Below are 19,352 nucleotides of genomic sequence, written 5' to 3'. Positions count from 1 at the left end.
CAGATATGCAACATTTAAAACGTTCTAGGAAACACAGTAAACTCCTTAAAAAAAGAAAGCTACAGTGGTGATTCACGTGTTCATCCTTGTGGCTACCCAAAAGCTATTCTGTTCTTATAAAGAATTAGGGGAACAAAAACTAGTTAGGGTCATTAGCCTGTTCACGACAACAAGGAAGCACCAAGCTGGATTTTCATTCTCTTCCGATTGTTAATACTATAATTACGCTCCGCTCCCCACCTGATATGAGTGATCATGGAATAGGGCGACATCTTTCCTCCATGTTGCCTTCAGTCATATAACAACTTAATACTTTGACTCTATTATCCAGCAAGGACCCTGGCTCCCACCATTCACTTAGTAAATCCTATTAAATGAAGAGAAAGCTCTACCTAATCTCTCCACGCCCACAATACTATTAAGCCCCGTATTAGGGTAATTAGAGCCAAGATACTCTTAGCCAAGAAGAATACAGTTGGTGAACATTAGTCATGTATCGCTGAAGGAGTATGTGCACGAGAAGGCATCACTGTGTTTTTTAGGATGTGATGAATATGCATCACATTTTTTTTTTTTAAGTTTACATTGTTACACATGATACAACAGTAATATACACATTGCAAGTTAAAACCGTCACTATTATGAAGTAAATAGTAAGAAGTCCCTATCTATCTGTATCCATGAGGCAGCATGCGTGTGTATTGGGTGACCGAGACCCAAAAGCTGACTGCACGCTGTCCGCTTTGTATGTAAACATAACTAGGTATGTTTACATACAAACGCAATCTGAATACATAATTTCTATCACAACAATTACTAATCAACATTGATAAACACGTAATGTTATAATCAATACCATCGAACAACATTACTTGTAACCTGAATGTGCTTTTACAACCTCTTTCTTTCTAAAAAGGACAAAAAGCTGTCAACCAGTAGTTGTAGTAAATCAGATAAGAAAGCTAAGAATAAAGATCAAACAGGAGTTGCAAGAAATTCTATGGAAAAAGATCATAGAGTGCATGATTTATGGTGGCTCATATTGGAGCAAATACAAGGTAAGAGAAGCACAATGGATCACTATGTCAGAGTCCTTACAGCCTTATAGATTAAATGAGCAACGTAGCTTCAGTCTGTTCCTCTAGAGGTCGTAGAAGCATATTCGGGTTACAGGTAATGTTATTAGATGGTATTGGTTATTACATTAATTGTTTAAAGTGTTGATAGGAATTGTTGTGATAGAAACTATGTATTCAGATTAAGTTTGTATATAAACCTACCTGGGTGGTGACCACATAAGTTTGAGGAAGGAGGAGTAGTCTTCGAAACGTAGCAGTCAGCGTTCAGGTGTCGGTGAGCTAATACACATGTGTGCTGCCGCATGGATACAGATAAGGAATTACCATTTACTTTGTTATAGTCCCGTTTTGAACTTACACTCATGAGGATACAGGCACCAAGGCCGTCACCCGAGCACAGGCACCAAGGCCGTCACCCGAGCACAGGCACCAAGGCCGTCACCCGAGCACAGGCACCAAGGCCGTCACCCGAGCACAGGCACCAAGGCCGTCACCCGAGCACAGGCACCAAGGCCGTCACCCGAGCACAGGCACCAAGGCCGTCACCCCAGCACAGGCACCAAGGCCGTCACCCCAGCACAGGCTCCAAGGCCGTCACCCCAGCACAGGCTCCAAGGCCGTCACCCCAGCACAGGCTCCAAGGCCGTCACCCCAGCACAGGCTCCAAGGCCGTCACCCCAGCACAGAGTTTCCAAACAGGACTCAAAACCTCCTCCTGCAGTCCCTGGCCACCGAGGATGTGTTGTGATCTGTGCTATTTTAAAGCTACACATCCTTTCTGCCTGGGACTACAGTAGAATGTCCTCTTTACTATACACATAGAAACTTCTGACAATACCTGCAATGGTGAGCCCGGTCGGGCTTGATGCTGCAACATTTTGGGCATTTGTAAACCACCTGTCCAGGTTTCAGTTGCAGACTTTCAATGAATTCCTTTGTAGCATTTCCTTTAGGAACGGCACCCTATGTTAATAAAAAAGGCACGCATTACATGGAGATAACGCTTAAGAAAGTTTTACAAAAAAAGAATATAATGTGAAACCATTCCGATTTTCACTCCGATTAACAGGCCCTTTCTGATTTGTCAGCTATCAAATTGTCCTTCCTTCATCTCACACTGAATCCATCACAAGGGCGTGACTGGTATAAAGGCTTTATATAATGAGGATTATTCATTAGGATTTTTGTTATGGACTCCTGGCGTACACTTGTTCAGCTGTCAGGTCTGCAAAAGCCTTGAACTCATAGACCTAAAAGTTATCTGATAGTAAAATAACAATTATCTGTGTTTTGTGTTTTAGAATTTTTGGATTATTAATGCCAAATATTTCAGATTTTATTTATTTTGCATTGCAACCAAGACATCAACCAAAATAATTTGCTTTACAAATTCATAATTCAAAGGCGTTTCATGCAAACAATATTATCTTTGCTTTAAAAAATGTAAAATAACCAAAACAGAACATCTGTCACTGTAATAACAAAAAGCAAACACACATTATTTTCTGTACCAAGGCTTTATTCAACATCTACACAGTTACCATATACATGAGATGGAGCACGTACCCCTGCCCTGGCCACCAGGGTAGATTCCCAGTTATATTGTAAATTATTCCCCAGTTTAGCTGTGTGTGAATGAAAAGTGTAGCCAGTCACTTACTTCTATCTAATCCCATGTCACAATGACATTTCTACTCATATTTACAGTATGTGGTAAGATTAATACCACGGCCAAGAAAATAAATAATATTGCCGATTTGGTGACGATGGCTGGCCTTGTCAAGGGTAAGCAGTGAGTAAATGTGGTGAAAGTAACAGAGTGAAGGGCAAATTGTGATGGTCAGATGACTGGGTCAGAGCATCTTCAAAAGTGCAGGTCTTGCAAGTTGTTCCTTGGAACAGTATAACATACAAATAATGGTCCAAAGATTCTAACATGCTTGGGAACTCATTGGGCACATTGAATCACACAGGGAACAAAGTCTTGAGTAAACTAAAGAGTTAAATGTGTACACAATATAGGTAATAACCTGATGATCAGTGATGGTTCAAACGCCGAGATTCCCAATGATCACAATAATAAAGCTTAGTTTCTGGTAAAAAAACATTGGTCAGAAATGATTGCCTAACCTGTGGTTTGGTCATAACTTGTAAACACTTTTAGGCCTCCTGCACTCAAACATATTTTGTGGACGGGTGCTAGCTGTTGTTTCAGTGGCTAACACATCCCCATGGATTTCATTTATGTTTCAAACCTTTAGTCCCAACAAGAACAAATCTATAGTAGAAGAGAATTCCAGAAAGAAACATCTACTACTTTCCTTTTCTCCAGGTATTCTTAGACACCTTATACCACAAATATATTAAGTTAACATTGATGTTAACAGTTGTATTTACAAAACGCAAAATTAACGCATTTGTTAACATGTGTGTCTGCATCATGTTAACATTGTGTTTTGTAAACGCAAATGTAATTAGGCAAATCTCCTCAACTGTAAATGCCATGTGTGAATGCAGCCCAAGACTATATGTCATAAAGATGCCATTGCCGGGACTATTTTTCCTTCTTATAGTCTAAAATAGAGCACACTGATGGTAACAAAATGGCTAATCAGAACACTCAGCCTAATAAGACAACCACTTACCACTAACCAGTGATTTCTGTAGAACCAGGCAAACTGCGACTGAGCAGAAGGAACAACTGAGGAGGACGGCAAGAGGCAGTGACACAATGGGTGCAGCGCCCGGCTCCAGATCTGAATATACTAAGAGGTTAGGAACAGTGTCTACTCCCTTAGAACGATGTACAACACTAAATGTAACACGCTTTACTTCAGAGTCATTTTATTTCTATACAAAGTTTAATTTGTTGATAAGTTAAGGTGACAACTACCATACACATGTTGGGGGAAAGGGGGAATTTATTGTGCCCTGGCGTATGGTGAAAGCCACTCCCTCTCTTGCAGTGGCGGATACATCAGGAGGCCGAAAATAGTCGGCAAATATTCAGCAGCAAGTATTTGCAAGCTTCAGCAAGTGAAGTGGCACGGGGCAGCGACACACCTCTTTTATGCCCCTTTACGCTGACTTGGCGTTGAGATGATGGGAAAATGAATAGCAATTATTGGCGTTTCGCAAGCACTTGTGGTTATTTCAGGACAAGTCCTGATGAGTGTCCCCATTACCTAAGTATTATGGTGTAACAAATCTTTCTAACCATATACCGAGAAGTTTTTTTCTGATTTTGCTCCAATCTTTGCATGATTAGAGTCTGAGGTGAGCACAACCCCATTTCTTCTATTTTCCAATGTTCAGCTAGTAAATCTTCGGTCCTTTTGCTTATCAGTATTTTTCTTTTTGGAATGATCTTAATTTTACAGCACTTATTGGTATGGCATAGATGAATGGTGCCCAGGGCTCTACAAGCTGTACATCTGTTATGATACAAACACAGCTGTCAGTCAAGCGAAAAACTAGAAAGTTAATTGTGGCGGCAAGAGAGAAGTAAGCTGAAGGATCTTTCAGGATGCGGTAACATGTGGCGTGTTAACATGTGGATTGTAGAAACGCATACGTTTTAAAGCTCATGCGTTTTACATGTTACCATGGGTTTGTCTGGTTTGAAAGAGTTTTTCTTCATTGGTAGAAGTGTAAGCAGCTGTGAAAATGTTAAACACAGCTGCTTACACTTCCAGGAATGAAGAAAAACACTTTCAGACCAGACAAATGCAAAGTGATATGTAAAACGCATGCGTCTTAAAACGCCAAGTGTGACCACACCCTCAATGATGATAAAGTACTATTGAAAAGTGGCTTTTTATCATTGATCCAATCTTTAGGACTAAAGAACACAAAAGGTGCTTGGCCCATGAAACACAGACCATGTGGTGAGCGCATTTCATGGAGAATAAAAAGCTCTGTACAATAGTGGAATACTGTAATCATGTGTTAGTACAGTTCTGCGGCAAAGAAGGGACTCCTTACATCATGTATACAACTATGATGCCTGCAGTCCGGACCTCGAAACAGTCTATGAAATGTGCAGTCCACGATTCAGGGGAACAAGCACATTCGTGCTCATAGAATTCACCCAAGGCTCGTACAGCAGCCACATGTGATGTCCCCTATGACTTCCAGAGCAGGTGACTGACGACACTCCTTACTAAGCAAATATGTGCCCTGATAAGTGAGGCTTTTCAAAGCAATTACGCTAAGCGGATCCACTCCACGACTGACGAACTCAGTGACACACACCCAGAGAATGCAAGTGTCTAGGAATATATACTGTAACCCAGCTCTATGTGATGTTCAATCTGATGGTTTCCTTTTACTGATCTAGTTGACAACATTATTCCATTAAATTGTCCTGCTGGAGGAGAGAAATACCTTCTAGCACTCTCCTGCTCATTCAGCCAAGAGCTACTTCTCCTACCCCAGCTCATACACCTGTATGCTCAGCTACACATCAGGCAGACGGGTAAGGTCCTAATGCTTTCAACTAATAAAAATTGCCTAACGCTTCCTTATATAATTGACCCTATGCCCCAATCAAAGTTTTTTGAATCCATCCAGTTGTTTAGTAGATACAGCATAGCCCTAAACATTTATGGTACTACTGTAGTAAGGCGGGGGTGATTAACTAACAGGGGTCATAGATATGGAACAGATGGATGGGAATCTCAGTGACAATCATATTAGGTTGGTCACTCAGCATTTTGTACTTTTGGGTAGGTTCTCTATAATTCAGATATCCAAATAGAAAGGCCCAGTATTTGTGCTGAAGTTGCTTTCATATTCTGCTTGCAACTCACATAACAAGTTCCAGACAAACGACAACTAATGTTTACTAAAAGCTTCAAATATCACTCTGGGAGTTCTCAGCAGTGGGCTTGGAGCAGCCCAGCAACCTGCACTCTACATGAGCTCTGATGGTTCATGTCCTCTCTGTGTGCATGTCTGTGCCAATGTCAGACTGGACAGAAGGGAATGATGGAATAGGACAGCATGTTTTCTCCCATAATGTGTTAGAAATGCCTTGTGACTAAGCTGCCATTTCAAGACGTATAGGCTTAAAATAAAACACAACATTAGATTTTGGAAGAAAGGAGGCAATGGATTACAAAATATAAGATGATACTACAGTACCGGTCTCCGGATCTGTGAGTAAGTGCCCCTGGTTTAACAGGGTTTCTCTCACATGGAAAGTCCCATCGTCTGAGGGTGCCACTGATGGGGTCATGGGACACGCCTAGATCTGATGCAAAGCAATTAGACTGAATATTGAAACTCCGCAGTGCGGCTGGAATCAGAGAAAGTACACGGATTACTGTATGCACGCTGCCTCCGTGATAACCACTCTCATATCAGTGGCTGGAGGGGAAGCCTTTGGCACGGCCCTATAACCACTGAAATGGGAGTGTTGTATCTGTGGGGGGTTGCCTACAATAACGGCTGGATACTGGATTTTCCAGGTAGTTACAGTACCCTTGTAAAGTTTTGTAAAAGTGGCCAACAAAATAGAAGTTCCAGAAGAACCCCTTATCATTAGACTATATAAATGTTTAAAGCATTATTAGTGCGGCCACACTTGTCACAATGCATCATAAACCTAGAACAGTAACCCAACAGCACAAACAAGTATGTGTAGATGTAGGTATATATGAATGACAAACATAACATATGCATAAATATGTATTCAGCCAATGACTTACTCCTAAAATATCCATGTGCATCATACACTGCTATTAAAAACAAGTACTACCTGTACTAAGGTAGTGTATCACCTGTACGTCACTACACAAAAACACATTAATTCAAACTATTGGACTCCCCGTATTTATAAAAACAAAAACATTTCATAATCGTATACAATGTACAAAATGGAAATCACCCTTCAAATGAATCGGTCACCAGGAATGTGATGTTTAGCTGGTGACAGGTTCCAATAGCCTACGCTATGCTGATTTAACACCTTGCCGACCGAGGACGAACCATATCGTCCTCGTGCGGCAAGGGGTGTATGGAGAGAGTTCACGAGCTGAGCTCTCTCCATACACAGTGGGTAACGGCTGTATAATACAGCCAAAACCCGCCTGTCACTCCCGCGGTCGGTGCTGGCACCGATTGCGGCACCTATCTTACAGATGAATGCTGGGCGCCATCTTGGATACCCGATCGCCGACCCCTGGAACGTCATCGGAGGGCGGCGTTCGGTTGCTATGGCAGCCTAGAGTCTCATTGAGACTCGTAGGCTTGCCAGGTGCAATGATTTCTAATAGCCACCAGAGGGCAGGCTATTAAAAACCATTGTAAAATAGCTATATACTGCAATACAGTAGTATTGCAAAATATAGTTTTAGCAATCGGACCGTACAGGGTTAAATTACCCTGGAGGATCTAAAATAATAGTAAAAATTAAAAAAAAATAATAATTAAAAAATAGTAAAAAAAAAAGTAAAAGTTTAAATCACCCCCCTTTCCCTAGAACTGATATAAATATAAATAAACAGTAAAAATCATAAACACATTAGGTATCATCGCGTCCCAAAATGTCCGATCTATCAAAATATATTAGTGATTTTTCCCAGCGTTTAACCCCGTAACGGAAATTGGCGCCCAAAGTCGAAAAATGCCACTTTTTTGCCATTTTAAAAAATATAAAAAATTCTATAAAAAGTGATCAAAAGCCCATACAGTCCTAAAAAAAGCATTAAAAAGCATTAGAAAGCATTAAAAATTACACCACCCACAGCTCCGTACACTGAAGAATTTTTTTTTTTGTAGAGAAGGTTTTATTTTTTTTAAATGTATGAAAACATTATGTGATTTGGGACGCACAGTGAAAGCTCTAAAATCCAAGCCTACAAGAAAACGGCGCAAATACTTTTTTTCACCATTTTCACTGCATTCTAAATTTTTTTCCCGCTTCCCAGTATACAGCATGGAATAATAAATACCATCACTATGAAGTTCAATTTGTTACGCAGAAAACAAGCCCAAACAGAGCTCTTTATATGGAAAAATAAAAAAGTTACAGATTTTTGAAGGTGGAGAGTGAAAAATGAAAATGCAAAAACGAAAAAGGGCCATGTCCCTAAGGGGTTAAAAAAAATGTCATCAGGTCTCTGTCACTATTTCTGTCACCACTACCTGTTGGAGCAGCTCACAGGATCCACCACAGCCTTTATCTAGTCAACTCATACATTAATCATTGTAAAATCATAATTTCTTTATTATGTAAATGAGGCTGGTCACATGGCCAGAGGCAGTGACACCACTCCTATTCCTCCTCCCCTCTCCTCCCCCTGCTCATGTCTGTGTGTAATGTATAGTAAAGCATTGCTAGTGTCTGTGCTTTATCTGCTGACATGCTCTCCCTCCTAATACACTTGTGTGAGTCACAGACATCAGCTACACAAGTACCTGACATGTTCTGCTATAACATGGCTGCATCCTGGAGCTGTTGTATCTCTCCTATACACACACAGGCTACAGTGGCCGCCAGCACTAGGAAGCACATGGTGGAGCCATTACACCATTATACCTCACATAATTATATAGACTGTCAGTCAAGCACTGGGGGTGTGTCTGTGCCTCCCACTCATGAATAAGCTGGACTGCTGAATATGATAATGAATCATTGGACCCATCTCAGGTCATTTGCATACAGCTTTAGTACCTGATTGCTTAAGTTTACAGGCATGAAGAGGGACCATGACCAGATAGGGACAATCCTTTCTAATTGCAGTTTATGAAAATATATTTCATTTTGGGGGTTAATTTGCCTGACGGGTTCTCTTTAAGAAAAAGAAAACATTTACAGACTTTCCATAGGAAACTGCATCATTCTACTGCAAGTGTGATCTGCAAGCAGTGTGCATATCTATGGTGTGGGCTTTGTACATCAAGATCATCAAGGGAATTCTATGAATTTATAGGTGATACTTTACTATTAAATGGCATTGACTTTGGTTGCCATGAGTTCTCTACCCCTTGCTTCCTCCACACTTTTCTTTAACCCTTTTCTTCCCACTTTTTCATCCCAATGATTTAAACAAACTACATTAATCATTAACCCTTTCAGGACCTGGCCCTTTTTTGTTTTTTCATTTTCATTTTTTACTCCCCATGATCAAAAATCCATAACTTTTTTATTTTTCCATGTACAGAGCTGTGTGACGGCTTATTTTCTGCGTAACAAATTGCACTTCATAGTGATGGTATTGAATATTCCATGCCGTGTACTAGGAAGCGGGAAAAAAATTCCAAATGCAGTGAAATTGGTAAAAAAACGCATTTGTGCCGCCTTCTTGTGGGCTTGGATCTTACGGATTTCACTGTGCGCCCCAAATGACATGTCTACTTTATTCTTTGGGTCGGTACGATTACGGGGATACCAAATTTGTATAGGTTTTATAATGTTTTCATACATTTAAAAAAATTAAAACCTCCTGTACAAAAATTTTTTTGGGGATTTTGCCATCTTCTGGCGCTAATAACTTTTTTATACTTTGGTGTACTGAGCTGTGGGTGGTGTCGTTTTTTGCGGATTTTGATGACGTTTACAATGTTATCAATTTTAGGACTGTACGACCTTGTGATCACTTTTTATAGAATTTTTTAATTTTTTTAAATGACAAAAAAAGTGCCATTTTCGAATTTGGACGCGATTTTCCGTTACGGGATTAAACGCAGTGAAAAACCGTTATCATATTTTGATAGATCGGGCATTTTCGGACGCGGCGATACCTAATGTGTTTATGATTTTTACTGTTTATTTATATTTATATCAGTTCTAGGGAAAGGGGGGTGATTTGAGTTTTTAGGGTTTTTTATTATAATTTTTTTTTTTTTAACTTTTTTTTATTTTTAGGACTTTTCAGACTCCCTAGGGTACTTTAACCCTAGGGGGTCTGCACGATCCTATCATATACTGCCATACTACAGTATGGCAGTATATGGGGATTTTACTCCTCATACATTACAATGTGCTGATAGCACATTTGTAATGCATGGGTTAACCAGAAGTAGCCTCGGGTCTTCGCGAGACCCGAGGTTACCATGGCGACGGATCGCCGCTCCCCGATGACGTCACGGGGAGCGGCGATCCTCGAAAAGATGGCGGCGCCCACGCGCCGCCATGCTTTTGAAGCCGCCGGCAGCATTGCCGGCGGCGATCGAGGTGAAAACACCCGCGATCGGTGCTAGTTACCGGTAAGCCTTTGCTGCAATATGCAGCAAAGACTTACCGGCTATGGAGAGGGCTCAGCGCGTGAGCCCTCTCCATGCACCCGCGGCCGACCCGTGACGTGCTATTACGTCACGGGTCGTGAAAGGGTTAATACCGTATGTGTACATAAACAATAACAACAATATAGGTCTTGCATTCTGCATTCATCCTAAAATCTGGCTGGCATAAACAAAATTCATCTGTGCAGCAGTTTCACAGGCTGTAACAGTGTCTCCCCCCCCCCCCTCTGCCTGCTGGGATGCAGCACTGTACTATTCAGGCTCATTGGCATAATTTTAAAAGTTGATATTAGAAGGAAGTAGGCCATGGATAACAGATCTAATAAGATTAACACAGCCAAGGTGCCTGGATTTATGAGTAAGTGTCCCTGTTGCTTGATTTTGATGGTGGATTTCCACTAAAATGATGTTTTGCAAACACTGCATACAGAAAGGAGAGGGATATCTGCTGCATATATGACTCACTCAGAAGCAGCAGCTAGATCATACAGGACAGTTTAGAGAAGTACTGACCTCTATTCCTATGAATTACTTACTAGCCTCCATATGTGTCACTCCTATCCCACTCAGCTCCTTCCCCCTCCCTCTTTATAGATTTTATGTAACTGATACTTTTGTGAACTGCAACTCCATATTACTCAGCAGAAAACCTGCAGCATCTCTGCTGGAAATGAGCATTTTTTAAATGGGGGTTTAGCTACAGAAAAGTAGAACTTTTCAAATAAAAAAAAAATGTTACATTATCAATGTGAAAATCTGCAGCATAAATTGGCATGTTGTGAATTACAGGTTACTTTGCACTGCAGTTTCTTATGTAGTATTTGATATGTACAGATCCTACCCCCTATGCTGCAATTTTCTTTGCTGTGGTATTTCGGAGAGATATAAACCTTTGAATTGCAGATATTGATCACCGCACCATCATCTGGAGCACAAAGTGACAGGTCACTTATTTACTGTGGATCAAAAATCTGAAGCAGATTTTTTTTTCCCGCAATTCCATACACTACAATGCTACGGAGAATTAGTATAATTAACTTTATGTTATCTGTTGGAAAACTCCAGGGGATTACACTGCTTCCATTGCTATGATCCATCTATGGCTGTACACCACGATGTTATGTAGCATACTCAAATTCATTACAATACATTTTCTGCAGCAAAATCAGAAAATGATACATCTGTTATACTTACGGGATCAGTGATCATGGCGCGCAGATGTGAAGCCAGGGCTAGGAAGGCCAGCATGTTAAATATAATCCCATTGATTATGCTATAAACCAAATCTTTGGATGGCAGCAGCATAACAAAAATAACCACAAACTCTGCATAGAAAACCAGAAACCAGGTAACTACGGCACATGCAATGCCGCAGCCATCCTTGATGAACCACACTTTATCCATGGAGTTATCTACTGGTGGTGGGAGACACTTCTCTGGTTGGAGGTACTCTGCTGTCCTCTCAATGTCACGGTAGCGGTGGCTTGGGGTTGGCATGGTAAGCTTTATAGTCCATATTTTTAGCCTAAAAGAGACTGAGAATTAGTATAATATTACATATGTGTGTAAGTGCACAATATTCACTATCTGTACTTCATGTAACTTAATTATTCAAAAATATCAGAGATAAATAACGTCTAGCTATTCTTGCATAATTTAAAGCAAAACCATCATTACAGCTGTTTATTGATATTGTGTGTGTGTGTGTGGGAACATTTTTCTAACATAGTGCTCTATTTTTTTGCCGTACGTATGGCGCCCAGCTGCTCCCTTGGCACTTCTCCTCCCTCTGCCACAAGTAATATCATGCATCTCTCCCACACTTCAAAGCATACTAATAGGTTGATTAGATTGTAAGCCCCATGGGATCAGGGACTGACTCGGTAAGCTCTGTGTAGCGCTGTATAAATAAGGGAATTATTCATTTATTATTATTAAAGCTCCACGCTGTACTATTACGTCATGGAGCTGTTAAGCATGTATAAGGAGGGCTCATGGGATGATACAGACGAGGGGGTTGGCTGTATATTACAGCAAACACCCACCACTAACACCCCTGATTTGCGTTAACCCTTTAACTGCTGGCAGACCAGCAGGGGGCATTTAAAAGACAATGGAGCATGGGTGCCACCATCTTTGTTTTGATCGCTGCTCCCTGTGATGTAATTTTTTATACCTGAGGCTGTATGGTTTCTGTAGATTTGTTACAATGTGCCAGTGGCACATTGTAATAATTCATGTGTAAAAACACCATAAACTGCAATAGAGTAGTATTGAAGTATTTGGTAGGAACAATCAGACTGTCTAGGGTTAAAGTAAAAATAAACAGTAAAAATAAAAAACATTTTAGGTAACGCCGCGTCCCAAAATGCCCAATGTATCAAATTATAAAAACGGTTATTCCCAGCGGTGCACACAAAGATGGAAAATAGCGCCAGATGTCCAAAATTCCTCTTTTAAGCCACTCTAAAAAAAAAAAAAAAAAAAAAAAAATCTAGAAACATTTACAAAAAGTGATGAAAAATGAACTGCGAATGTAAGCAATCAAAACGTCAGCTCATATTGCAAAAAAAATAACGTCTTACACATACACCAAAACATGAAAAAGCGTCAGAAGAGGCCAAACCAAAATTCTTTAAAATGTATTAAAACACTATAAACCTTTTTTTCATCAATATCCCCACATTTGGAATATTTTTCCAGCTTCCTAGTACACGGCATGGAATAATCAATACGAAGAAGCACAAAAAGTAATAAAGTAAAAAATAATAGATTTTTGAAGGTGGGATGCGAAAAAAAAAAAAAGTCTATGACCAGAAAGGGTTAAAAGGGGTATTCCCATCTGGGCATTTACATTTAATTTCATTCATTTTCCATATGTAATCATTTCTTCAATTGGATGTTATTAAAAAAAATGTTCCTGTGTGAAGATAATTTCTCATAAATGTAGTCATGTTGTCCCTTAGAAACGAGATAGCTTCCTCGGATACGACCACCTCACATTTTCCCAGCAGTGGCCAGACATGTGCTATTGAGTCCTGCCTGACCTCCTGGGTCAATCATTACCAGGGTGTGGGACATACAGTAACTCCCGGATATTTCATATACAAAAACTTTTTGTTTCTTTGTACAATCCCTCCAGCAGAGGTGGTCGTATCCGAGGAGTCAGTCGTATTTCTAAGGGACCATATCACTACATTTTATGAGAAATTATCTTCACACAGGTAAATTTTTTTTCATAACATCTAATTGAAGAAATGTTTATATATGGCAGATTAATGAAACTAAATGTGAATGCCCAGACGAGAATACCCCTTTAATGTTTGGTTAACATTAAAAAGCCAGATATTGAATCGACCTACACAATTTATTGGGTCTGGTACGCAATGAAGAAAACACAGACAACAGGTTCTAAGCACTTCAGTCTCCTAGGTGTGTGTTTGTTCTCCTGCACCAAGCCCTAAGTAAAGTATTGGTTTCCAGAAAAGCCTGTGTCCAGGAGACATTCACCGGCCTGAAGCGAGCGTATAATGGTTGTAACAGCCCAGTCTGTATGTACATACTAGAGTCAACCAGCGCTGTGGAGTCAGTAAACCAACCTACCGACTCCTCCCATCTATAGTGGAGGAGCTTCTCCACTGACCATGTGCAAGTGCAACACACATTCATCTCAACTAAAAGCCCGGGACAGGGGTGCACAATCCTCAGACCACGGGCCACACGCAGCCTGTCAAGGCGTGGGGTCACATGGTGCATTTTTAAATGCATTGCAAAAGAAATGCTTTTTGCATGTTACCATGTGTTTGGCTGGTTTGAATCGACTTTTCTTCATTTATGAATGTGTAAGCAAACGTGTTAACATTTTCACATCTGCTTACATTTCCAGAAGTAAAACGGATCCAAACCAGCCAAACACATGGTAACATGCAAAAACCTATGCCATTTACAATGCATTTAAAAATACAACAAAAATGCACCTGAGGGCGCGTTCACACGTTGCGTTTTCATTGCATTTGAAACGCATTACAACAGTGGAGGAGAGGTGATTTGCCCAATTACATTACTGTTTGGGTTTACAAAATGAATCATAATTGTGAGGTTAACGCATGTGATTTGTTAACACTCGTATTAACATTGCGTTTTTTGTCTTCTCTGGAGGGCCTCCTGTATTATTAGTTGTCTGCTCTGCACCACAAAACTCAGGTCCTATATCAGGCCAATGACACTTAGGCCACAGACAACAGTGCTTTAAAGGGGTTGGCCACCTTTCAATAATTCTCTTGCATCACATATGTCTCTGTATATATATGCACCTGTAACTTTGCCTCATTTAAAAGTTTCTGCCTTTCCCTGTTCTGCCATACTGCGCTCTGCATATATACATCTGCCTCCTGAGTCACTGCTCCAGACCAACCGCATGGCATTATCCACTGTGCCTGTCTTCACCCAGTCCATTAGTGAAGGGTCGTTCACAAACGAGCCGGCACAAAGAGCAGGTTCATTAGAGTGAACAACGTGAGGCCGCTCATTAATCTCGCCCCTAAACGGGTCACCATGCTCCCTTTAACAAGATAAAAATCGGGTTAAAAGTGGTGTGTTGTGGGATGACTGACTGGCCTGCGGCTCCCTATTATATATTTAATAGGGAGGCTTTCAGGAGCCAGAAAAGCCGGCTCTTCTTAGTGAGCAAAGCCTAATGAGCCAGTTCACTAAGAAGAGCTGGAATTTCCATCACTACAGTCCGTCCTCACTGACAGACACAAGAAGGGGAGGGGGCAGGAGGAGGACATAACTCCTGCTACAGCCCCTCCTATTCAGCAGACAGTACAAAAGTAAGTAGCAGGATTGCTGAATCACTTGATGAACATAAGGGTTTATCCAAGGCAGTAAAGGTATATGGCAAACTTATGGGAAAGAGTAGCCAATCCCCTTAAGTGCATTATGCTTTAATTGCCAAATAATCAGCATTCTTTGTCATTCATTGTAATGCATATACAGGCCAGCTTCAGAGGCTAAATAAAGCCAACTTTCTATTCACCCCAATGCGGTTGCATTTACATAATACATTTTTGACTTGCCATTTAAACACTGCTTGGATAATGCAGAATTCAATAAATGCAAGCATTTTAAACAATTGTTCAAACAATGTGTGTGTTGTAACAACACATTATTAAGTCATCCAATTGGTGAATTCTTTAACAGCAGAACAATTCTAGTTGCTCATGGCAACCAATCAGAGCTCAACTTTCATTTTCCCACAGCAGTTTCTAAAATAAAAGTTGAGCTCTGTTTGGTTTCCATGGACAACTAGAACAGTTTTACCTCAGACAAAAATTTCACCCATTGTGTTTAAATACAGAACTTGAAGCTGAGACCCACTGCAAAACCTGTACCAGGGCAAGACTATGATGTAATGTGTACAGTAGCGATCACTTTGCATGTAAAAGGGACTCACTACGAACCCTGTAGGGTCTGGGAGTGACTGTACCTTCTCCCCTTCATATACAATGAAACATAACACATGATTTATCTTCACATATCAATCAGTGAAACTCCTGAAAATGATAAAGAGAAGCCAGAAAACCTAACAAGCCTACGGAACGTGTAGAGAAATCATGAAACACCTTACCAACTTAGATCCAGATTGTGCACATTATTGTCCCTAGAAATGAGCTGTCGACAATCAGGAAGCAAACTGCAGCCTGTACAAGTCACTTCCTTAAGTAAACCTGTCCCAGCCCTTCCCACCCGCCCAGCTGGAGACATCCCGGAAGAAATACTACTATCACTACAAAGAGAACGCTGCTCTACCTGCTGGATGAGTTGTACTTACTACGGTACAGGAGCTGAGGGTGCAGTCACACCTTCAGTTTTTCAGATGCAGTTTTTGATGTCCAAACCTGGAATGGAGTAAAAGTAGGAGGAAGAACGGCACTTTTCACTTACTTGTCTTAACCCATTATGATCCACACCTGCTTTTGGCTTTAAAAACTGCATCTGAAAAACTGAACGTGTGACCGCACCCTAAATGAGCAAAACCATTTATACTATTCCATCTTAAAGAGATTACATGGAATAAGAATATTCCTGGAATTACTGACTAGGGACAGTCAGCACTGTGTGCTATATACTCAGCTCCAAAAAATAAAGGAAACACTCAAATAACACATCCTAGATCTGAATGAATGAAATATTCTCATTGAGAAAAGTTGAATGCGCAGACAATAAAATCACAAAAAAAATCATCACGGGAAATCAAATTTATTAACTAATGGAGGCCTGGATTTGGAGTCACCCACAAAATTAAAGTGGGAAAACACACTACAGGCTGATCCAACTTTGATGTATTGTCCTTAAAACCAAGACAAAATGAGGCTCAGTATTGTGTGTGGCCTGCAGGACAATGCTAGACCAATGTGGTTGGAGAGTGTCAGCAGTTCCTGCAAGATGAAGGCATTGAAGCTATGGCCCGCTCGTTCCCCAGACCTGAATACGATTGAGCACACATGGGACATCATGTCTCGCTCCATCCACCAACGTCACGTTGCACCACAGACTGTCCAGAAGTTGGAGGATGCTTTCATCCAGGTCCCTCAGGAGACAATTGCAGACCTGATCGGAAGCATGCCAGGACATGGTAGGGAGGTCATACAGGCACGTGGAGGCCACACACAATCCTGAGCCTCATTTTGTCTTGTTTTATGGACATTGCATCAAAGTTGGATCGGCCTGTAGTGTGTTTTTCCACTTACATTTTGTGGCTGACTCCATATCCAGGCCTCCATTGGTTAATAAATTTGATTTCCATTGATGATTGTAAAGAACAAAGTATTCAATGATAATATTTAATTCATTCAGATTTACGATGTGTTAGTTTGGTGTTCCCTTTATTTTTTTGAGCGTTGACCAGCTAACAGACTGCTATAGGCAAGCAATATGAATAGGCAGCAGTAACAGAGATGCTGCAGATTGCAAACCAGTAGCATAAATCATGTTACTCTTCTGTTTTCTTTTGTTTTGCGGCCAGGACTGGATTCATACAACTCTCATCCATCAGGCTGCTCATGTAAATCTACAGGGGTTAGCCATCTGCAATTCCCCTGCAGTTAAACTGCAGTGACTAATCTGATACCAAAAGCATGGTTCTAGGTACTATAGAGCCCAATATACAAGCATCTGAAATAAAGCTCCCCTTCAAACACCAAAGTGACCCATCTCAGGCAAGAATTGACTATTCATAACTTTGTAGTTTTTATTCTTTTGAGAAATGAGCAAAATTTCACATTGAAACTGATTTCCAACACCCTCCCGGCGGGTGCTGTTACTTAAGGTGGGTATAAGCTAGTGCTAGCTGGTGGGAAAAAACTCTGAGTGAAAACACTGTAAATGGTTAACACATGGCATGCCCTGACTACATTTGGCCAGTATAACATCATGGACAAGATGTGATGATATTGGACAGTCGTGATATGGCAAAAGATAAGACTCTTGTGTGGTCCTGGGATTCTGAGAATGCTTCTACAGGGTCGATTTTCCTGAAGACACACAAGTTAACCCTAAATTTGTACTGGTGACTTGGTATCGCATCATTGTAAAGAACATCTATAGAAATATGACCTTGCTATCTACAGATCAGTGTATATTGTGTTATAGACATTTGTGTCTTTAGAAGCCAGTTAGAAAACTATTAATATTAATGAGTATTACAGGAATATTCTGTGAACTGTCAGAGGCATGGTCGCTGCGCTCCACATCAGGTGACATTATCCGTTCTTGCCCTAAGTTCACCAGCCAGGTTAAATGACACCTGTCATCAGGTCTGTGTCACTAGTCCTGTCACCTCTACCTGTTGGAGCAGCTCACAAGGATCCCATCCCAGCCTTTATCTAGTTATTTCATACATTAATCATTGTAAAATCATCTATTCTTTATCATGTAAATGAGGCTGGTCACATGATCAGAGGCAGTGATGTCACCCCTGTTACCCCTCCCCTCTCCTTCCCCTGCTCATGTCTGTGTGTAATGTATAGTAAAGCATGGCTAGTGTGTGCTGCATCTGCTGACATGCTGCATCCTCCTAATACACAGACATCAGCTACACATGAATCTGACATGTTCGGCTGTAACATGGCTGCCTGGAGCTGCTGTATCTCTCCTATACACACACACACATGCACACACAGGCGGCAGGGGGCGTGGCCACCAGCACCAGGAAGCACATCATTATACAGCCTCACATCATTATACAGCCTCACATCATTATACAGGCTGTCAGTCATGCACTGGGGGTGTGGCTGTGCCTCCCACTCATGAATAGAGTGGACAGCTTGAATATGCTAATGCTTCATTGGACATTTCACAGGTCATTTGCATACAGCTTTAGGACCTCATTACTTAGGTTTACAGGCATGTAGGGGGACAATGAAGGGATAGAGGCAATGCTCTCTAATGGCAGTTTATGAAAATATATTTAGTTTAGGGGGGTTAATTTGCATGACGGGTTCTCTTTAAATGCTTTTTGGAGCTTGTTAGTTTCAGTGCACTTCCATCCCTCTCTTCTAGTGAGCACAGAAATATGCCGAATCCCTGCCCTGTGCTAGTGAGGCCTAAAACAGTGAAGAGTTATCCAGTCACTTAGTAACCATGAACCAAGTTAAAAGACTAAACTGAGACACATTGGGGGACATTTACGTAAAGTGTCGGTGTCTGCATTGGCTTTGTTACCGACCTGCTCTCGGAAAGAAGATACACATTTAATATTGTAGAGCTGTGCAGAGACATTTCTGGCGCCGAGACCATTTTCTGTCCCCGAGACCATTTTCTGTCCCTGGGACCAAAATCTGTCCCGAGCACCAGAAATGTGTCCAACAGTTCCTGCTAGACCAGTTTTCTTTTGGTCTACTTTCCGCCAGTTTACAAGGGCTGCGACACATATTAATTCTGTCTGAGTTTCCACTCCGCCAAAGCCACGCCCCTTTTCGGAGAAGAGTCGGAGCAGATGGAAAAAGTCATTTTTTCTGTCCC

The 19,352-nt window shown here is 41.0% G+C and overlaps 1 protein-coding gene across 5 annotated transcripts in view; it reads right to left on the bottom strand.

Annotated features, from left to right (window-relative positions):
• Positions 1-19,352, bottom strand: part of ZDHHC3 (zDHHC palmitoyltransferase 3) — a 47,222-nt gene that overhangs the window by 23,278 nt on the left and 4,592 nt on the right. For 2 of the 5 annotated variants that reach the window (XM_072153408.1, XM_072153412.1), the window contains exons 2-3: positions 11,523-11,853; positions 1,918-2,042 (exon numbers count right to left, since the gene is read on the bottom strand). In XM_072153408.1, the coding sequence (XP_072009509.1) occupies positions 1,918-2,042; positions 11,523-11,825 (428 nt within the window). In that variant the 5' untranslated portion in view covers positions 11,826-11,853. Of the gene's footprint in view, positions 1-1,917; positions 2,043-11,522; positions 11,864-15,957; positions 16,038-19,352 lie in introns of those variants that run through there. The other 3 variants (XM_072153410.1, XM_072153411.1, XM_072153409.1) reach the window with 3 other exon arrangements.

This window comes from Engystomops pustulosus, chromosome 5, assembly GCF_040894005.1.
Source record: "Engystomops pustulosus chromosome 5, aEngPut4.maternal, whole genome shotgun sequence".
NCBI lineage: Eukaryota > Metazoa > Chordata > Amphibia > Anura > Leptodactylidae > Engystomops > Engystomops pustulosus.
Note: the sequence above shows the minus strand (reverse complement) of the source record. Positions and strands in the feature narration are given on the sequence as shown.